Here is a 22,933-nt window from a genome sequence, read left to right as displayed (position 1 = left end):
CACACAGTGAAGCTGATGTTCAGCTCGTTCGCTTGTCATTCATGTTTTTTTTTCATAATCAGTCCCAGGAAGTTAAAAAATAAGAAAGATAAAGGAGAGACTGGAAAGAAAAGCAACACGGACCAAGCAGAGGCTGCATTTAAGACCTGTGACGAGGTGTTAATTCACACGTGGCGTCCTCTGTGACGATGCTTCAGTTCATCGGGCTTCCACTGATTTCAGTCATTTGAGGTGTGAAATCACAGCAGCAAATAGGCAGATCGGTCAGGAGCATGTGACGCAAACCTAAGTTACAGATAATCACCTCAAAGATGTGTTTTAATGCCATGAGTTGACGAAAGCTGCTGATTCATCTGAGGTCAGACATGATCTGCAGGGCTAACGAGCAGCACTCCTCTCAGGATCTTCTTTCTTTCGTGCTGTGGCTCTCCCGATGTTTGGTGTGTGTGCTGTGATCTGACACGAGACGGCTTTTCGTAAAATAATGTTTAGTCGAGCACAGCCTGACCACATTTTTTTACTATTATAAAAAATCCAATAAGAGTAAATATATCAGGGTAGGTAAAAAGTTGCAAGTTTTGAAATATCCAGTAACTGCTCCTCATGATGCTTTAATGTAAGCTTTAAACAGAAGTGTTCAAAGATGATGATGATGATGATGACGATGTTTCAGCAGCGAGCAGAGGACCAGCTTCTTCCCAGAAAGCATTTCTTTAAAATTAAAAATTCTTTATCGTCATGTTTTCATCTGCATACTTTGTGGAAAACAAGTGAAATGATTTAATGATACGAAACTTCAGGGATAAACTCGCCTTTTCCAGTAGTCAAAGAACGAGACTTCAGTGTTGTTGTAATATTCTGATAAATACAACTCTCACCTCACATTTTAGAAAATACCTATAACGAGATTAATGCATCATGAACGCGTGGCTGTGCATCAACAGCCTCATCCTGTCGTCTGTCCTGCTCTTATTGACGATTATCTCGGTGATGTCAGCTCGGCTGAAGGTTTGGAGGCCTGACCGCTTCATAATGCGCTCTGCAGCCGCGCTGATTACCGTGTAATAACAACCACATGGGTCGTAAAAGCACACGGGGTCGGGGGTTCTTCTTCTGTGGTGTCCTCGGGGAGCGGGCCAGGGCAGGAAGGATGTTTGCTGACTCAGCTGTTCTTGCAGAACTGAGTGTTAATGAGGGACGAGCGGAGGACTGTCTGACAGTCACACACAGGAAGTTTGATGTAGATGAGTGTGCGTTACACGCACACACACACACACACACACACACACACACACACACACACACACACACACACACACACACACACACACACACACACACTCTATTCCTTAATCAGTGTTACCTCCCCTCATTATTACTCCACTCTTCCTTTTTTCTCTCCTTCATCTGCTCATTAATCCATTCACCCTGCATCTCTTTGACTTCACACATGCACACACACACACACACACACACACACACACACACACACACCCTCCATAACCTGCCCCCCCCCGCTCTTTGACCTTATTTCCCCCATTACTGTGTACACATTAGCCCTGGGCTGATGCAAGCTTTAATTTGAACTAAATATGTCCACATTTATGTAAAGGCCCTAATGGGAAACATGAGTCTTGAGGTGTGTGTGTGTGTGTGTGTGTGTGTGTGTGTGTGTGTGTGTGTGTGTGTGTGTGTGTGTGTGTGTGTGTGTGTGTGTGTGTGTGTGTGTGTGCGTGTGTGTGCGCACCCTCGAGAGCCTGTTCTCTCGCCAGGGAGCCTGTCCAGCGTGCTATAAAACTCTCCAGCTCTCAGACTAAATGTGGCTGAAATGAAGGTTTAATGTGCTGGAAAACTGGTAGTTAGATGTGAATGGTATGAGTGTGTGTGTGTGTGTGTGTGTGTGTGTGTGTGTGTGTGTGTGTGTGTGTGTTTTAATGGATTATGTGGGTGTCTCTGTGTCTCTAACTATAATTGCATGTGTGTGTGTGCTTGCTTCTCTTTCAGTGTGGTCGTGTTTGTATGAGCACATGTGAGCGTGTGTTTTGTGTTTTAGGAGAATTGTTGAACGTGGTTTTTCTCATGAAGTGACAGCGTCGCCTTAAAGGCCTCAAAATGTGAATCTTTTCTCTTTGCATTTACTTCTTTTTGACTTTGGATTTGCTTTTAAGAAGAAGATTCATGACATGCAACAGGCGGTGTGTGAAAGGCCTCTTCTGTGCCTGTTGTGCATTGAGGTGGTCGCCCTGTGCTCAGCGGTATGTTCATTGGTGCTCCAGCATCCAGATTGTCTTTATTTGTTCAGTTGTATTTAACAAAGCTGTGTGCGGCTTTGCCATCGTGGTCCCTGACATCTGTTTTTAAAGCTTATTGTAGCTGCTGACGTAGTTAGCGATCATTCGACTGAAATCAGTGCAGAATAAACACATGTGTACCGAAGAAACAAAGTTTGAGGTCAAACTGATTAAAGAATTAGTTCAAACATAAAACTTGCTCAAAGCTTGAAAGTACTCGGCGTTTTAAATAAGGGCAGCAGAGGTGATGAGCTTTCATGTGCTGATTCTGGTTGTGGAGTCAGATTCTGCAGAGCCAAACCTCCACTTAAACTCTTCCCTGCACGAGTTCATTAGATTTTGCTCCGTCACTGCAGCTGTTTTAGCTCTAATTGTTAGCATTAGCTCCAGTCCAGCCACATCAACACCTCTGAACGTGCATCCAGAGTTTGCTTTCAGGAACAGAAAACGAACGCTCATTTCTTGGTGAATTCCTTCTTATGGAGCTGATTCTGATTCAGAACTGCTTCTGTGCTGCTGCAGAGATCAAAATCTGATGCAAAACCAGACTGACAAACCTTGACTTCTGCGATGTTCAAAGGAGACTTCAAAAGCTTCATTTAACTTTCTATTTTTCTTCCACGTTTTATCTTTTTTTTTTGGCGTGTTCCTGAGTCAGAGTTGTGTGTTTTTGATCAGCTGCTTCTTGCCACGGGGTGTTTGCTCAAGTTTTCTTTAAAGTTCAGGGTTTTTTTTCGCTCACCATCATGAACCGCAGTGATCTTGATAATGTTTGAGCTGTTTAACATCCCCGTTTATTTTCCATGCGTGAGAAGTTGCGGGTCAGGCGGTGGACGGTCGAGCATCGCAGTCAGCCTCTGCATCGGATCTCACCACGAGGGACAGTTAGATCACATCCTCCTGCGCTGGCGAATGCTGGCTGGATTTTTCATTTTCTCCCCGACTAACTGAAGCCAGCTGAACACACACGCGGGCCTGCTGGGAGTCACAGAGGGACGGCGTGAATCTCATCTTTAATCTAATGAAAGGACTCGGCAGAGGCTGGAATTAATCAGATCTGTGAGGGAGAAGGAGGGAAGTGTCGAGGCATTTTGAGTGAAGGGAGGATGTGATTGGACATAACGAGCGCCTCACTGTCATAATGTAAAACGGAGAGTCGAAATCACCCCCACATACCTGAGGCTGAGTGTCGGCCCATGTGGATTTGAGCAGAGAAGGACCACCGTGTGTCGTCTGCACCAAATTCAAGTCAAATTTCACTGAAATTAGTGAAATTGTCAATTCTTAATCACTGAACAGGATTTGAAGAAATGACTGTTGTTAAGCAAATTATCGTCCTGAGTCACAACCTCACAACTGATTGGACCAATTTGGAGCCCAGACTGGTCCAAATTATGCACTGAGCTGGATCCAGGAGATCTCACTGGGAATATTTAAACATGCTCAAACAAGTGGAAATAAGGGTTTGTGGGTTTTAATGATCATGAGGTCAGACTAAAAACAGCTGATTTACATGGTGAAGGATTGTTTTACCCACATGACTCCTTGTTGATGACACTCGTCGAGGATTGAGCAGCTTATGTAACGCAGAGTTTTTATTTCAACATTTGTCAGAGAAAAGCATCACTTTTCTGCACAAATCCAGTCCAGCCTCCGGTCCTTCTCTCCTCCGCTGCCGTCTCTCCGCTCTCCCACCGCTCGGCTCCTGTCCTCCATTGTTTTGGGGGTGTTTGTGCTCTGTTGTGTTATTTGTTGCAGGGCTTTTCTCACATCAAACCTGCAGCACTTCCCTCTGGGTTATCTCCACGTCTTTGTCCCATTCTTTCTCTTTGTAATTGTAATTTTCCCTCATAATTCCAGATTATCCTGGCATATGTCATCATTGTCTGGGCTTTAAGCGTTTTTGCCAAACACAAAGAAAACCTCTTCAGTAAATGTAATCTGCTTTCTTGTATTTCTTGGTGTACCTCTGCCTGAGAACGTACAGCAGCTGAACTTGTTGGCTTTTCATGATTTAAGCAACTCGTGTCTCATCTCTCCCTCCTCCAGCTGATAGCCGTGTACGATGAGCAGGAGCCCCACCATGGAGGCGACGGCACCAGCGCCAGCTCCACGGGGACCCAGAGCCCCGACCTGTTTGCCGCAGACCTCAGCGCTGGAAGCGGAGCCTCAGCCTTCCAGCCCTACCAGGGCGCCAGCGAGATCGAAGTCACGCCCTCCGCCCTGCGTACCAGTAAGTCACATCACAGATGAAAGGAGGCATTCATGAGGCTGGACTTCAGGCCATTGAGTGATCAGTAGATGTATTCATTGTTTGAGTAGAGGGACCGTTACCTAAAGCTGCAGTCAGGAGCTGAATCTACTCAACAGGTGATTAATAATTGAGTCAGTTCTTCTTAAATCTGTCGTCCTCATTAGCATCAAATGTCAGCAACTGCTGCAGTATACAGCAAACCCAACAAATTACCTTATCACAGCCCAGCGGTACCTTCGCCCTGTCCATAAATTCAGTTAATTGGACAGGAGGGCTTTTTTCAGGCACAGATAGCCGCTTGATCCCCGGCCAAAATGGCTAATTGGTTCTGTTCGCTGCCTCCTAAATCAAACGAGACGCCGAGCCGGTCCACCTCTGCAGTTTTGCCTTCCACGTTGCTTCTTCGGCTGTAATTACCCTGACTTTGGATGGGAGAGTGACTCCTGTAGGTGATTTGTCAGTTTGGATCAAGCAAAACCTTTCGCACACAACGGGCAGCTGAAGCACGGACAGACAGAGAAAACATGCCGCCGCTGTCGCACTCTGACTTCCTTCTCGAATCTTTCTGTTCATCGTTTCTTGGATCGCTGTGAAAGTCTTGACTTAAAGTACTGAACTGAACATGTCTGTTTGTGCCACTGATGTCGGCTTGGATTGATGGCTGATACGCAGACTGATCAGCACTCACTGATTTCGACTTACTACAAATGCACAAGGCTGCACCGCCTCCACTACCTGCTGCTGTCTGAGTATCAGCTGCTTCACACCTGCCGCCTCATGTTCGGCTCACACTTCACTGAAGCGAGTGAACTTCGCTGTAAGAAGAAGCGAATCCTTTGATAAAAGTCTTGTTTTTCACTTTAAGCCAAGAGCATTTTTTCCCTCCTTAAGCTCAAACTTTAAAACATACACACCTTGACCTTCTTCATTTTCTGTCCTCTCTCCAAACACACTGACAGACACACACACTCCAACACACAAGTTAAAAACAAACCAGTTTTTAATTAGCATCTTTTATCAGCGCTAAAAATAGGTTTGAGGATGTCTTATCCACTAATGACCTGTGAGCTGGCATTGATTGACACAGCAGCCACAAGAATCTCCTATTTCACACACACACACACACGCACACACGCACACACACACTCACGCACACAGTGTGAGGGAGGTCACTCCGCTCCTAATTGGATTTCTGGATGAGATGCCGAATGTGAATTTGCGGTAAGAAATGGAAATCTGGGGCATAATCACACCTGCCAGTTACGTCCAATTTACCCGCCTGCATAAGAAATTCCAGCTCTGTTTAATTGACGACGCTGAATCTCATCAGCTGCATTTTATTGGGTTTCAAGAGAAACGTCCGTCAGGGAAGAGGAGGAATTTGATTAATCCTTTTTTTTTTCGGGAGCGCCTAATGAGAATAGCTTTCAATCACTGAGTTATGTTGGACATGATGAGACGCTGGACGCTGTGGGTCTTTGCCAGCTTCCTTGTTCGGCCCACCGACTCCAAAGAGGAGTGATTAAGCTCATTAGACGGAGATCTATTGAAATGCACAAATGGATTGATGTTAGTTTCTTGGCTTTGTTAAACTCCAGACACGGGGACGCTGATGAAAGGACGCTGTTGGGAACGTGCGAGGCTTTCGGATGACAGTTTAAAAAGTTAATTTCCGAAATGCAACAATTATTCTGGCAGAAAAGTCTCACACGAAGCTCGTGATTTAATCATTAGCGTCTGAAATGTCGCGATGTGGCCCCCATGCTCCTTTGAAGAGCTTTCTTTTGAGCCGTGATGTTGCTTTTCCACAGTTCATGTTCGCATCCTTCATTTCATGTGGAAGTGAACTTAAAAACTGCTCTTTTTAAATGTTTTTAGACTTCGAGCACATCTTCAGTCCTCTCAGAGAAGCCGACAACAAGCCAAAGAACTCATCACATTTTGCCTCACAGAACAATGTCAGCTTAAATTGGCACCGTTTGGTTCCTCGACTGATTGTTAGTTTAATGAGAGACTGTTGGATTTGAAATGAACAAATCAAAACAGTACTAATGACAGACGCACGGAAATCCATTAAGAACAACAACAAGTTGCACTTAAGCTTAATTCTAATTGTGTGTGTGTGTGTGTGTGTGTGTGTGTGTGTGTGTGTGTGTCCACATTGGAAAGAAAATCTAAAATGAGACGTTCAGTAATTTAATGAACAGTGCGGCACACAGCTGAAACACGCTGAATGAAGGTCAACTGGTAGAGAGAAACTGGTCAGAATGGTTTTAATTTGATGAGTCAGTGTTCGTAAGTGGCTCATGTTGTGACAGAAAGAGTCTCTCTGCGGGCTGTTGTTGTATTTATGAGGACACTGGAGAGCGTTTCATCGCGCCGGGGCTGCTTACCAAAGGAAAACAGTGGAGGCTGTGTTCATAGAGACAGCTTAAAGCGTGGGTCCAGCTTCAAGAGGCTCCTACATTTCCCATAATGCAGCTCAGGTGCATCTGGACAGACACTAGTGATGTAAGAGGGATGGCTACGGCGTCCATGAGACGCTCCCGTGGATCGCCAATATCACGAATCAGCATTTAACTCGTACGGCTGCTTCTGAAATGAACTGCTGATGTTTGATGTTTTGTTATTAAATATTAATAAACACCTGAACCAACCGACCAATCAGAAACAAGCAGCCTTTATGGCCATTAACACTCTGCAGGTCAATGCGCGGTGTGAGGCTGTTAGCGCGCTGCTTTAGCTCAGCTGAAGAGGTGCCCTGATGCCTCCTGGGAGTTGTAGTGTAGGTGGTGTCGACACTCACTCTGTCCCCTGCTGAACTCCGTCTCCCAGAGCGCCGCTGCCTCCCACAGCTCCGAGCTGTTCAGGTCCCACGCTCCGGGTGACCCGACAACACCGGTCAGCCAAGTGCATGAGTGTGTACACACACACACACACACACACACACACACACACACACACACACACACACACACAGATTCTCAACACATATTGTAGCTGTTGGCTCGGATATTTCCAAATACAAACACATGTCCGCTGGTTTACAAGTACACAAAATACAGACTCATCACTAACACATTCTTACACACAGTAGATAATGGTTCTCAAACACAAACACACACACACACACACACACACACACACACACACACACACACACTCACACACACACACACACACACATACCTCCAAACAAACGTATTGAGTGCTCGGGGACAGCTCATCAGTCTGTCAGAGCACAGATACACAAACAGACACACAAACACAGATGGACACACTTAATCTTGTCATGCTCTTCATCTCACAATACACGCAAAGTCAAATAGCCGTTGACTCAGACGCACACTCCGCTCTTTGGACGCATCGCAGTGTTTCCTGTACGCACACACACCAACATCCAAATCAAGTCGGCGTGTGAGCGTCGTGGTGGAGGACGCGGGAACGTGACACTTGGCGTCGTCCTCTGAAGAAGACGCTCCGCTGTTTTAAACTGTTTTACCGTTTCATTTACGCTCCCTGTGTCGTGTGTGTGGTCCGCTGGGCGCGTTTCAGCCAATCGAATCCGCCCGTGGGATTCTGGAGAGGTCTGAGAGTGGGAGATTTTTAATGTCATAACATTGTGTCTTGTGTACTCGGATGGCTGGTGTTTGGTGTGCGTTGCTTGTCCTACTTCCCACGCAGCACAACTTTTAAACAGAGTGAAGAGCTTTAATGGAGGGCGTCCTCTCACGCTGCTGTTTCTCAACAGGCTCTTCCTCACATTGTTATTCCCACACACTGTCTTCTGCTCGGTGTCATGAGGCAATAACACCGGCAGTAAAGTAGAAACCAGAGCTGCCTGATTAGACTTTCAGTGATAAATCAGATTATTCCACCGCGGGGTGATAATGGAATCTCAGTGATTGATTGCCTTTATTAGCACACAATGTTTAAGGAACAAATTTTAAGTTAATGTGAGTTTTATCAGCTGCAGCGAGGGTACGGTTTCCTGTGCATGCATTGCCATCAAGGCGCAGTCATAAAAAGTGCAGCAGTGTTATTTCCTCCCAGTGTAAGAGCAAAGAAGAAGCTGACATGCAGCCGTAACACGCTTATTGTCTCCCCCGCCTCTCAGATATGCCCCTCCACGTCCGGCGCAGCAGCGACCCCGCCCTGCTGACCATCAACGGGCCGTTCGGCGGCGGCGAGGCTCGGGTCCAAACGGAAGAGCCGCCGTCAAGGAAGAACCCAACCCGCTGGTCCACCACCGCTGGCTTCCTGAAGGCTCGCCACTCCTCTGGCACCAACAGCCTGGAGAGGAAGGTAGGTGGCTAGGAGTGGAAAGCAGAGGGAGCGTTCGCCAGCAAAAACAAAAAAGCATTGAAGACCATTTCCGTGTCTTTGCAGGGTAAAGGTATGGACACGTATCGCAGTCTGCCGCGGGATGCGGGGACATGGGCCAATCAGAGAGAGTTCCAGAGAGAGACGGCCCGCTCATCACTAAGCGCCAATCACCCCATGGTGGACCGCTGGCTGGAGAGACAGGAGCAGGTAGGCTGCGTTCAGCGCTCGTGTTTCTGTGTGGAGGATGCTTTCACGCAGAGCCACGAGAACGCCGTGTTTCACCACAGAAGACGAGCCAGTCTTCAAAAAGCGTCTCGGCTGCTGGTATTAATGTGTCAAACCGCCATCGAAAGGAAGCGTTCTCTGAGGTTTGTCGAGGATTTGAGGAATGTGTGCGGATGCTGAAGTGGAAGGAAAGTGGTCCAACAGAAAGCACGAACGATAACTTTATGACAAAACCTCTCACATGCAAAGTGTCAACATCCAGGGTTGAGAAATAAAGCTCACAAAAACTGCACTTCCTCAAATGGCCACTTGAGGCTTCTACCTAAAGCAAGTCATTCCCCATAGACCCCCATGTTAAACTCTACTACGACTACACATTTTTACAGCCTCAAACAACAGCTTTGCTCTCTGTACCTCATTTCCACACTCATGACAGCTGTACATACTGAACTTTTATTGAACTCACTCATGAATTAGGTTAAATTTAGGCGCTGGGCTCAGCAACCAGGCTTCGTTCGGCGAGCCGCCGTCACTGAGCTTCACAGCGTCACAGCCACCACATCCATGTTTCACACTGTGGTCTGGACACGAAGCGAACACCTGATGCCTTCAGCTGTCCAGCCTTCAAAGATTTACAGCCGGTTTCACCCTCCACAGTCCGTCAGCCCAAAGCTCTGTGAGAGCCCGTCTCGGTGGCCAGGATCCAGTCCAGAACCCGACCCAGTTCTGTCACTCCCCTGGCCCTCAGCGAAGAGGTCAAAAAGTGAGGAATTTCCCCCGTAAATCCACAATGACACACCAGTCATGGATGGAGAAACAGTGCGATGTTGATACAGGAAATAACATAAGCCACATACAGTACATATGGTCCCGTTTAGGGGGATCTGCAGAAAGTCGCTGGGGGCTCTGCTCCGTCTGCGGTCATGCACACCGACGTGTTGTTAGCATATGATCAGAAAATATGATATGTTATGACCAACATGCATCGTGCAGCTCACAGTTGGGCTTTGCGTGGGTTGAATTTTAGTGAGTGTTTTAAATAAACATGAAGCGCCGTGTTGTGATGAAGGGCGTTCAGGCCTTTATCTGTTGTGCTGAGTTGAGACATCTGCATGACGCTTTAGCTCTAATGAAGCCAGATAACGACCTGAAGCTGATGTAGGTGTGTTTTTCTGTTGGAGCAGCCTGTGTGAACTAACAGTGACCCCACACACCGGCTGCATCAGGTAACAACGCAGTGGTACGCAGACCAGGGAGGTGGACGTGGACGTGGACAGAGCGTCCTGTGCTCAGGCTGAAGACGTGCGTGTGGCTGTCCATCACCTGTAGTTTTATTGGCGTGTCCTGCTCCATTAGCACCCATCAGCCCTCGTCAATGACCGTTCAGCTGACTCAGCGCCTTGAATTGATCTCGGCAGTTGTCTCACTGCCTGCTCGTCCTTATTTTCTGCCTTTGCCTTTTCTTCCCCCTCCAGTGACACTTGCAGTTGTGTTATCCGACGTATTTTCAATCTGCATTCATGCACGTTAAAGCTGTTTTGTTGGATTCACAGTGGGGGGTGGGGGGGGGGGGGGGGGGGGTCTACAAACACATTTTACTTAGTGCACATTCTGTCTCGCGCAGGCAGAGGATGAACATACGTGCTGTGCGCGTTGCTTTCAGCTGAAGTCTTTGGGGTGTGCTGAAGTGCAGCTTTCAAAGGAAGATGTGAGGCTGCACATCAGTTGCTTTTGACTGCTGCACATCTTTGAAGCCGCCTCTGAGACTCAACAACATCCTCCAAGTGCATTTTTAAACACACACATTTACAGTACGCTTAGATTTCTGCTGATCATCGTAGACATTCGGTGACTTAGAGTCTGCGTTTTTGTTCTTCTGTGACTTCTTTGCTCAGCGCTTTAGTTAAACGTACGAGTTCTCACCTCCTGTCAGACTGCAGAGCTGCGACGTCCTCAGCTCGTCTGTCTCGCAGCACGTTTTACTATGAAGAGGGTTAAGTGATAGAGGTCACCACAGGACGGTGGCGTCGGTATTAATGACCCGCTGGAGGCCATCTGCCCTCCTCTGCACACATACACACACACACACACACACACACACACACACACACACACACTCACACACACTCACAGGCATGTCCGACACCATCCGCTCATTCTGCTGACAGCCCTCACAGCGACATTAACAGCTACATCAGTGTGTGTGTGTGTGTGTGTGTGTGTGTGTGTGTGTGTGTGTGTGTGTGTGTGTGTGTGTGTGTGTGTGTGTGTGTGTGTGTGTGTGTGTGTGTGTGTGTGTGTGTGTGTGTGTTATTTAATGCTGCTTCTCTCAGTGTGATAGTGAGAGACAGATTGTTGACCTAAGTGTGCAGGTGGTGTGTGTGCGACTCAGTCAAACAGCGTGAGTCAAAGTGACGTGATAGTATGTTATGTCAGATTTCTTCTTATCATGACACACACACACACACACACACACACACACACACACGCGGGCTGTTGCTGCTGGTCTCCGCTCGCCATCACTGTTTTCTGTCACAGTGATTTAAGCTCCACTTCGCTCGCTTCGTTCCAGGAAAGATGTTGCAGCTCTGCTGTGATGAGAAAAGCCTTAATTTAGTTCCAGACTTAATCAAATGAAGAACAGATGAGATAAAGAGGAAAAATCACCTCTCTTAGAAGCAGAAGTCTTAGTATCCGCTGTAGACGCTGCTGTTTTTGTTGTTCGGATGCTCTGGAGCTCTCTCTTTTGTCTTACTCTGCTGTGGTGGCGGTCAATAACGCCACCAGTCACTTTATTTCATTTCACTGGGATGAAGTTGGATACAGAGCCGGGCAGAGCAGTGTGTAGAAATACACTTTAATGTTAATATATGTGGGAGAAAAAGCTGTAAAAGTGCAGGTCTGCAGGTTCTGGAGACAGAAGCAGCACTTTGAGATAATAAAAAGCAAGCATCGAGCCCGATCCTCAGTAAATTCTCTTAATAGAGCTGATTTGGAGCAGCTTATGCATCTTTAATGGCCGTGCAGCTTCCGTGTACTTTCCAAACCTCCTACAGTTCATCGCAGCACCAGGAAGAAATCTGCCGGAGCACAATCAGCTCAGACGGCCATTTTCCAGCAGTGCATTAAACCTTTGTTAGGAGCGCCAAACAGAACGGCGCGGGAATGAAGAATAGCACAGCGAGAATAGAAAACGCGGTGATTTAATTAGAATAGAGCAGCTCGGGATGATGAATTAAGCGGCGCAATTTCCTCAAGTTAGCTTCATCTTATCTTCGGAGAATGAATGCCACAGAACAGAGGAGCATGAAATGAAGAGAGGAGTTAGAATAGAGCATCATATAATGAAGCAGAGCGCTCGGCTCCTCTCATAACACGACGTACAGAACGGGGCATTGCTTTGCACTGAAGTGATCCACGCTGAATGGCATTGAAATGAATGAAGCCATTCTCCTCTCCCAAGTGGGTAATTGTGTGCGCCCGCGGCGGCACCGGCGGCGGCTCGCTGGCACGCGGCGAAAATTGAACCGCTGTAGTTTCGAGCCGCGTTCGCGAGCTATACTCCCAGCCCCCTTTTGGCAACAGGTAGGGGGTCGCCATGGCAACAGTGAGCTGTCAGTCGAGCGTGTATTAATGAGAACTGGTTGGAGGTGCTGAAGCTGCATCTGTGTGTGTGTGTGTGTGTGTGTGTGTGTGTGTGTGTGTGTTTGCTTGCATGTTCCTCCACGAGTCATGAGGGCATTTACACATCTGCGTGTGTGTGCGCGACTTGGGCTGCGTGTGTTCTGTGTGTCAGCTGTGAGCATGTGTCAGAAATCCAGGCAGCCTCGAACTCGGCTGCAAATCAACCAATTAAGAAGAAGAGGCGCGAACCGCCTCAGCCGCCTGCAGTGTGAGCATGGACAGCTGAAGCTCATGCACGCACACACACACACACACACACACACACACACACACACACACACACACACACACACACACACACACACACACACACACACACACACACCTGTAATCTGTCCAGGTCAGTCAACACTCTCTGAGGACTTACATGTCATGGAGTGTGTGTGTGTGTGTGTGTGTGTGTGTGTGTGTGTGTGTGTGTGTGTGTGTGTGTGGTTTCCTGAGGATTTCTAATAGTACCCCTCTCTGTCTGTCCATAAAAGTGTGTGTTTTTGAGAAGCGCCCTCAGAAACAAAACAAAAAAAGCTGCTTTGAGCATTATTCATAAAATTTTGATAAGTTGGAGATACGTGGTTTTCACAGGACAGCAGCAGGTTTGTGTCCGAATGCTCACATCTCACCTGGAGGTCTTCCTCTGAGCGTGCGTGCGTGCGTGCGTGCGTGCGTGCGTGTGCGCCTGCCTCTTGGAATCATGATCTTTAAATTCTAAATTATTCATTTACTTGTCAGGCATTTTTCCGGCTTCTTATGTGAAAGCAAACACAGAAGCAGAAACAATGGAGAAGGACGAACGGCTCCTTTAAAAGACTCACATGCACAGTTTGATTCACATATGTAAATATCTAACATGAATCCTGCAGGTTAGATTCAAGCAGCAGCAGTTTTCAGGGCTTTTTTAGCGTGTTAGCAGCGTAACCTCTGAAAGGTGAGGCGGCTCAGCGCTGCTCATCAAGCTGCCGTAAACACTGCACGTGTGATGTTTCAGTGCTCTTAACGATGATAACTGACTAGTGGGCTGTGCTGTCTGTACTGCGGGGAGCATTCGGTGTGTCGCAGTGTGTGTGTGTCAGCGTGTGTTATGGTGAACACAGTCTTTGGTTCAGTGTGTGTCAGTGTGTGTTTGTGATGCTGCTGTGTGTCCACGACCATTAGACTGCGGAGGGACTGAGTTATCTTTCATGGTGGGATGGAGGCTTCACACAACTCACAGGGGATGTTGTTACACAGACATAGTGAAGGCAGGTCAGCACACACACACACACACACACACACACCTTCATACCTGTGCAGGGACGTTAATGCTGACGTGTGCACTGCGAGCACAGTTACACACAAACACTTGTGCTTTGCACACACACTTTAACACAACAGCTAATTTGATAAAAAACATAAACGTCACTCATGAGCAAATGTACACACGCACACACACAGAACCACACATGTATTATGCATACAGTACCATTCAAATACTTAAACCAAAGTAAACGAGCGTCTGCACACACACACACACACTCACACCATAAAAACACAATTACAGCATAAGCATATGCACCAAAACAAATCTTCATGACCGTGTAAGCACACACACACACACACACACACACACACACACACACACACACACACACACACACACACACACACACATGCACACACACACACACTGTCCTGCAGTGCTTCGTAACTAACAAGCCTCCATGCAGTGTGTGCAGTGGAGAGTTCAGTCCCTCAGGTGCACGCTGCAGCTTTAGCAGGATAAATCATGCAAACCTGAGCCGTGTGCTCATAAATCACCTCAGACTCGGTGTGTGTGTTCGTGTGTGTGCGTGCATAATGTGCGCCGGAACCTGCGGGTTTGGTCCAGCGTGCGTGTCTGAGTGTGTGAATTGTTTTCGGGAATGTGCAGGTGTGTACCCATGCATGTCACTTTCAATGTGAGGCTCCAAGAATGTGCGCGTGTGCATGTGCGTGTGTGTGTGAGAGTTTTGTGGTTAATAAGACAGGTGAACGTGAACAGTCCACCTCAGTGTGGATTCTGAACAAATGACCAGTAGGTGCTGCTGTGGAGCTGAGATGGAAGGCAGTCAGGCAGGTGTGTGTGTGTGTGTGTGTGTCGTCCTTCTGTTTCTGGACTCTGCGTGAGTGTGGTGTGAATGGGTGTGCAGATAAACACTGTAGGTGTGTGTGTTTGTGTTCTCAGATGTGAGAGCAGTTCGCTGTTAATCTGCAGCACCTTTGCTATTATGAGCTCGAGTCTGTCGCCTTCTCTCTCTTCTTCCCACTTTTCCATCTGTTATTTTTCTCCTCTCTCTTTTATTCCGCCTCTCACTTCCTAACTCACCGTTTTGGTCTCTGGCGCTCGCCGCCCTCTTTCTCAGGTGTTTAGCGGACTCTTTCTCAGCTTTCTGTGCGTGTTGATTGGCTGCATCTGATGTCCAGCTGTCAAACAGGATGTGGTCACACCTTTTAGTAACGATACACACTTTGTGCAATTAATTAGATTTTTCTGTCATTTCATATTTGCTTTTTCTCCTTCTTCTCCTCCTCATGATGACATTTGATAGAAGAACAAGGACCTCAATAATCTTTCTGCCTAAAAAAATTCCAGTTTCCATCAGTGGACTGAAATCTGATCTTACATATTTGTCATAATTTATGTTGACGTGCGTTTCCGTCACTTAAAAACTTGTTTTCTGCTTTGAGAGCAAACGTCAGCCTGTCGATCTTATGTGCCGTCTTTCTTCTCCTCGCCCTCGCCCTCCTCATCCCTCCCTCTCCCTCTCCTATCGATCCCTTTTTCCTCCTCGCTCCTCTCCTCACCTGGTCGCATCATCTCCTTTATTTCCATTCCTCTCATTGCTCCTCGTTCTTTTGATCTTTTGGTTTTAATATGATGGAGAGCTGTGGGAGCCCGGATCCCTTCCAGCTGGGAGGGACAGGGTGAGAGATGGAGGGAAGATGAAAGACGGCTCTCCCCCCTCCTGAGGGGTTTGCTTTTTCCCGGAGGGGGCCTCCACCTCGGGGCGCAACCTGCCGTCAGGACTTTGCACAAGCACACACACACACATCGTTTGCTGTTCATCACCTGCTACCAAAATCTAATTACACCTAAAATAGACGTGATGAGGTTGGACAGATGGTAGCTCTTTCTCAAGCTTACTCCTCCTCTTGAGGTACGGGAAAGGTTAGAAACGCATCCAGCCTGAAATCAAAGATGGCGATCTCAGTTTTGTGAACCTGCTGCGCTCCACAGGTTCATCATTAGGGCACACAGAACGAACGCGAGGGAGAGACACTGAGGAGAGGAGTTTATCTGAGGCCTGTAAAATGATCAAAGACACACAAGACGGATGACAACAGCAGGTGTCAGCTGTTATCAGAGGAGGGATCTGACAGAAGAGGGATAGAGCTGATTATTGAGCCCTGGTGCTCTGACGATGTAATCCTGCAGAGAGGGAGAGGGAGACGCTCCTGTATGAAAAGGGTCAACACCTGAACCCAAAGCACAGAAAACCAACGCCAGTTCAGGTTTTTTCATGATGCATCAGAATCATCACCGTAAAGCCGTGAACTTGCATTTAGTCTGATGTCAGATTTAGGTTTAAAGTTCACGTAATGATGAGTTTCATCAAACGAATCTTGCAGGAACGCAGAGTTCTTGCATGTCATTGAAAGGTTTTCGGTAGCTTCGAATTGTCCATGTTGCTCCCAGCGGCAGCGAGAGAAAACATATGCGTTAGTCTAATTTTTTTTAAAATGTGCAGGAGGTGGAGGCGTTTCTGATGAAGGTGCAGCACACACGTCTGTAAAGCGCTGCAGCAGGAAGCGGGGAACGAGTCCTGGAGTTTCTGTTCCCGGACTTGTTTATATAGACACACTCTTCTTCTCAGCACCAGCCATTACAGCTGGAGTCAGTCAGAGTAATGGCCTCCAATCTGACAACTCCACGTCTGTGTGTGTGTGTGTGTGTGTGTGTGTGTGTGTGTGTGTGTGTGTGTGTGTGTGTGTGTGTGTGTGTGTGTGTGTGTGTGTGTGTGTGTGTGTGTTCTTGTCACCATTATCCACAGCGTCCTTCTTCTCAGAAGGGCCATTCGGACGGCTCTGCCTGTTATTTCGCTCCGTGGCGGCGGCTCTGTCGGGAGTCTCATCTCGGTAAACACCGCATCACATGAAAAGCTGTGTGATCGGCCCGCGCTCCACCCGCTCCACCTCTCTGTTCAGGGCGTACAGTGAATGCAGCGCGAGGGTCAGACCTGCAGTCGTTCCCGCACAGCTGATGGAGGCACACAAACGCAGCAGAGCTGCAGTAGCTGTTCGTGTAGCTGAGCATCGCGGCGGTTTATCTTCTAACACAGAGAAGTCGTTCATTACTTCCATCTTTCAGAATAATCCGGATTTGTACAGCATTGATTTGTGATACCTGCTCTGTTGTGTTTGCTGTTGATGCGCTCATTGATTCCAGAAACAAATCTTCAGCCACATCCTCGTCCTGCCGCGCTTCCCTTAAAGATGGCTGTCAGGAACAGACTTAGGTTGTTCATGGTGCTGCGGTGTTGATCTTTTGCATATTTCAGGGTCAAATTTTGTTCTTCTTCTTGCAACCAAAGCAAAGCAGTCACCTCACATGGAGGCGAGCGAGGAGCTGCTCCGGAGCTGATTTCAGACATTCAGACGGCAAATTTTTGGCCTTTTTGCATGAAAATGTAGTCAAAAGGTTTAATCTCTTATCAAAATTGCCGCCACTTTAACTCTCTATCACTTAATTGATTAATCAGCTAATCATTTCAGCTCCACAGCTGTGGCAGCCTTTTGGAGTGGCATGAGGGAAAGTCTCTAAGAGTTACAGAAGAGGAGGATCTGAGACGAAGAGCGCTGAGTGTGTGTGTGTGTGTGTGTGTGTGTGTGTGCGCTTGATCCATTCCAGTTGACACTTAGTTTCACTCCCCATATGGTTCACATATGGTATAAACACACACACACAAACTTACAAACTTTTCCTCCTTCCTTCCATCCCCACATACTGTACTTCTTTACTGTGTCCTGCTCACACACACACACACACACACACACACACACACACACACACACACACACACACACTCACACACACACACACACACACACACACACACACACACACACACACACACACACACACACACACACACACACACACGCTGCCTCCACCTGTGTCATGTTTGACATTGTCAGGAGAGCCAAGTCAAGCTGATTGTCAGTGTGTGTTGGATTCAGGCCTACGTCAACGCTCAGGCCGACTCTGGCTGATTGCTGTCTAAATAATGCATCCACACCGCGGGAAAGCCAGACAGCCCGGAGGGCCGGGCGAGGACCTCAGCGGGGTGGAAGGAGGGAAAAAAAAAATCCAAATCCAATAATATGAATATTTAAAATGTCGTCTGATGAGAAACTTTCGGGCTGGAGGAAATGTGTAGCTGATGGCCAAACTTTTTTCTGCTGCTTTTTTGTTTTGACAGGCGAGAAGCGAAATGTCAGAGCATCCCTGGTTCCCCTCAGGTTCCCAGTTGGGACTTTTCAAAGCGTCTTTTGTCATCCTTTGAACGAGCTTTGTCACGGCTTTCTGTTCCTCTGCGTAATGTGTCTCTGTCCGTCTCGCTGTCTGCCTCTCTGTCATTCTCTTTGAGTCCGTCTACCTCTCTTTTTTTTTATCTCCACTCTTTCATTTCTCCATCCCATCACTCACTTCACCTCCCCTTCGTCTCAGGAGATATTGTGTCTGAAACATTTCTCACTGATCTGAGTATTTTTTAGGAAATATCTCTGTAACATATCGAAAAGAATCCAGTCCTTAAGCATCCTGCTCCGCCCTTCTTAGTCGAAGTTACGTCCACAAGTCAAAAAACAAGTCATTCCCGCCTCTTGCAGCTCCATTCGGGGTGACACAGAGTGCAGTTTTCGTCCACTGTGATTGGACTGGATGGCAGAAATTGCAGTTGAATGAAGTGGATGGCTGCAGCAGCACTGTGGTCATTTAGTGCTGATGTCTTATTCTGCCCACGTTGTTATTTCTGCATCCAATGCACAAATACAGCACCGCAGAGTTTCTGCACAGGAGGTCGTCGCTTTTCAACTTTATTCAGCCGAGTGCGATAAAGATGTATCACATGGCCAGAAGTATGTGAACGCGAAGCCGCTTCTTGGACGGCTATACGCCAGACTCTCAGTCAGAGCGTCAGACATCGACCGGTGGTGCTGGCTGATGAGGCTGACTCGAGGTCAGTGTTTCCGTTCATCAAAACATGTTTGATGGCGTTGAGGTCGAGCCTCGAGTCGAGCTCCTCCACGTCACAGGAGCACTATTGTGGAAAATATAATCGCTGTGCTTTAGTGTAATATTTCACCTTAACTGCACTCCAGAGGGCCTGACCTAAACAAAACAAATCATGTCTGCATACTTTTGGCCATTGTTTGTGTGTATCTGTGCACAGAACTGATGGCAAGGATGAAAATAAATCAAATAATTAAAAAAAAAAAGATGAATTGAAATGCAGTCAGTGTTTCACACCACCACAGATGCATGGCCTGTATTTACGTATGCACACAGATGATAACCTCTGTCTTAGCTACATACATGTGCAGACACACACGCCCCTTCAAACACAACACGCGCAGACAAACATCCACCGTCCTGCAGCCCAACCGGCAGCCAGGATGATATAAGCTCAGATAGCATCTCAGCAGCTCAATGAGTCCTCGAGTTATTGACGACGCCGTCTGCCCGTCTGGATCCCATTATCAAAGTGTCTTCAAAGGAGACTAATTGAATTAGTGCAGGGATCTGTAATTGAAAGCTTGCTTTTAATGATGCATTGTGGGCTCGCGCTGAGCCGAGCGTCTGCATTAATCAAACGTCTCTCCGTCAGAGCAGATTGGACTGCGCTGTGCACTGCGCTGTCAACATTATCAGGGCCATCGGGTTTATTTGGTCCCATAAAGTGGCAAATCTAACACCATCTGTCCCTAAAACTTTAAATTTCTCAACAAGTGGAGCCGTTTCTGACTGACACTCTGTTTTTTCTCATTTTGTGTTGAATCAAAGCTGAAGTCAGTCAAATTTCAGCTTGATTAAATGTTAAATCCTGACTCACAGCTGACTTCCTGAACCAGCATCAGTGTGTCTTTTTGTCTGATTCGGTGGCGTCACTCTTCATTGTGGACAGACAGCAGAGACCCTCTGAGAAACCAGATTCTTGGACCTGCAGAAGCAGCGATTCCTCTTGCAAACATACACACGAGGATGTTTTTCGGTGGCTGATCTCTTCATCTTTCATACGTCCCTCTCTGTTTCAAGCTCAGCCCCAGATGGCATGCAGTCGTCTTCAGGTTAGAGGTGAGAGGTGGAGGCTAATTTATAGTCTCCAGTTCAGGGTCTCATCCGGTCACGCACATATGGAGCTCTGCTGGAGAGGACACAGGTACCAGTTAGCAGTGATGGATGTCTGTGGTACTGTGTGTTACTGTGTGTTACTGTGTGTGTGTTGTTTGTTCTTGCTGGTCTGCATGTGAGCACGTTGGTTTATGTGCACCGTGTCGTGCTAACAGTGAACGACGTGCACGGCGGCTGGTGCAGGAATCTGTACCCTTAAAACTGCATAAGAAGTGCAAACTTCTGTACGTTGATGTCGTCTTTGAAGCAAATTGAAATGACGTTTCAACCAAACAAAGACAGAAATGGACAGAAACGAAGCTGTTTGGTCGTTTGCATTTAAACTCCTCACACTGACCCACATGCAGCCAGTCTCTCATTTAATGTAAACGAACGGCTGCTGAGGTTGAAAAAGCCGCCTCACTGCTCAGCTCGTGATGCTGATTCGTGTAGATTACACGATGTGAGATGTTAACTTCATGTGATGGTGGTTTTATTTTTCAGCTTTGACTCGACTTAATTGGTGCCGTCAACAGTCAGCTTGACGAGGCGCCGTAACGTTTCTCGCTGTTACATCACTTTAGATGCTTCCTGTTCCACGGAGTTGTCAAACATAAGGATCATAAACTTCTCACTGTGTCACATTTTGGAGATCATTCATATTTAAGCAGATTTGGATCTTTAAATTTCAACACGGTTTCAAAGAAACGTCAGGATCCAGGTATTTTTTTTAACGAACATTAATCTTTTATGGATTTCTTCGACTTTAAAATGTTTGTGTTTTGTCTGGGAAGGTTTTTGCAAACAGCGCTCCCCCCTCTGCACCGCTGGCTGCGCGTCTGTTTGTGAGCGTCCGCTTCGGTCTGGAAGTGACGGCGTGGTCAGAGCAGCAGGAGAGGGGAGCGGGCAGCACTTCATTAAAGTGCAGCATTACTGCGCTCGCCCTCTCCCGTGCAGACACACTCATGCACGCTGGGCGCAGACCACTTCATTTAGTCTGAGAGATAGAAAGGACAGGCCCCGATGGATTCGCCCATTAATCTTTAATGAGCCCCCGGGTCTGAAAACTGCCCGCCTGCCTCTCCTTCTCCACATCCAGGAAACAAACAATGACTCGGCTGCAAAACACATCGGCCGCTCGTACCTGCCTGCCCGCCTGTCTGCCTGCGAGCCATTAACCTCCCGACTCAGGCCTGAATTATTAATGCAGCTATCCATCCCCCTGCTCGCACGGCCCACTCCCAGCAACGGGAATGGGCGACGTCTTGATGGTGTGGTTGAGGAAGCGTGGCGGTGCTTCTCGGAGTGCCTCCTTCTGGACTTTTGGCGGAGGGAGCCGATTGGTCCGCCTGCCAATCAAGCTGCAGAGTTGCTGGTGATGTTTGTCGCCGCTCACACTCCAGTTTTCTCTTTTTCTTTACAAAGCCAGATTCCTCTGTAGCACAAACCAGGAGCGGGCTGTCATTTCCACAGCAAACGGGCTGAAATCCTTTCTAACGGCTGATTGAAAAAAATCACTTCCATCAGCCGAGGTTCAGGCTTCACCGCGACCTTTAAAGCAGCGGTTTCTCGCCAGCGGCTCCATTCAGCAGCTGGTTCGGAAGCTTTCGATCATATCGCAGGAAATTCATCAGCAGATGGGTTTGACGCTGTCGGCTCAGTCAGTAGGACCTGTTTTTTAGGCCAGTGTTGATGAGAATTCAGCGTAACATTCATGTGGTTTTCTCAAACGCTCCTCAGCAGCTCAGGCAGTCTCCATTGTTTCCCATCATGCTCCTCTGTCTTCAGACACGAAGCAACAGCGTGTGTGAGAAATCAAGAGAAAGCAAACCGCTGCATCAGATGGAGGCTAATTGTTTTCTCACTGGCCTGCTGTATTTATGTTACACAGAATGGATTGTGCATATTGACCCGTGGCAGCTGCTGTGAATGAATATATAATGCTGTTAATGCGTTCTTTAATGCACACCTTTTAATCGCGTCTTTGTTTCTCTGATTTCACTTCAGTCTCTTGCTCCAGCTTTATTACCTTTCTCTTTTCCTTCGCGCTCTCCGTCTCCTGTCTCACGCACACACATCTCACCGTACACACACACGCGCGCACACACACCTCGCCGTACACACACGCCTCGCTCCGCCTGCAGAATAGAATTGTCAGCGTGCAGCCGGATTCCTCGGAGATGATGCGTATTGAAATAAAGCGCGTGTGAGCTGCCTGCACGCGCTGTGATGAATGTCGATCTCATTTACTCTTCCTCAGATAGCGACTCCTCTCCCTCTGATGTCCCCCGGCCTCACTTCCTCGTCTCCTGATAAATATTGAATAGTGCTGGATGTGTTTCTGAGGCTCTTTGAGTCGTTATTGTTTCTCCGTCTGCTGGACTTTCTCCATCTCTGGCCTCCGTCTGTGTTTAATGATGTGCTTGATGGCGTCTTCGTGGATGCGATCATGGGTCCAGGCCTCCTCCATACATTTAACAGAAAAGGTTTCATACAGCACTACTAAAGAAATCATGTGCTTACATCATATCTCATATAACTCTTTATAAATGTTAGAAATGCTCATATTTTTTATATTAACACAACGCAAACAAACAACAAAAAACATGGCAGACAAAAAACAGAATTATAGAATAGAAAATCTTAAAATTCCAAGCAGGTGAAGTAAGTTTGAGTGAATTTATTTGATGATTTAAAAGCACATTTAACACTGAACTGCAGTCATTACTGAAGTTTCTTTATGAATGT

The 22,933-nt window shown here is 47.3% G+C and overlaps 1 protein-coding gene across 7 annotated transcripts in view; it reads left to right on the top strand.

Annotated features, from left to right (window-relative positions):
- LOC139338423 (partitioning defective 3 homolog) overlaps positions 1 to 22,933 on the top strand; it is a 203,022-nt gene that overhangs the window by 66,048 nt on the left and 114,041 nt on the right. For all 7 annotated transcript variants that reach the window (XM_070973405.1, XM_070973404.1, XM_070973401.1 and 4 more), the window contains exons 3-5: positions 4,341 to 4,524; positions 8,663 to 8,850; positions 8,935 to 9,078. In XM_070973405.1, the coding sequence (XP_070829506.1) occupies positions 4,341 to 4,524; positions 8,663 to 8,850; positions 8,935 to 9,078 (516 nt within the window). The remainder of the gene's footprint in view (positions 1 to 4,340; positions 4,525 to 8,662; positions 8,851 to 8,934; positions 9,079 to 22,933) is intronic.

Source organism: Chaetodon trifascialis, chromosome 11 (genome assembly GCF_039877785.1).
Source record: "Chaetodon trifascialis isolate fChaTrf1 chromosome 11, fChaTrf1.hap1, whole genome shotgun sequence".
Classification (NCBI taxonomy): Eukaryota; Metazoa; Chordata; class Actinopteri; order Chaetodontiformes; family Chaetodontidae; genus Chaetodon; species Chaetodon trifascialis.
The sequence above is the reverse complement of the archived record's forward strand: the minus strand, read 5'-3'. Positions and strand labels throughout refer to the sequence as shown.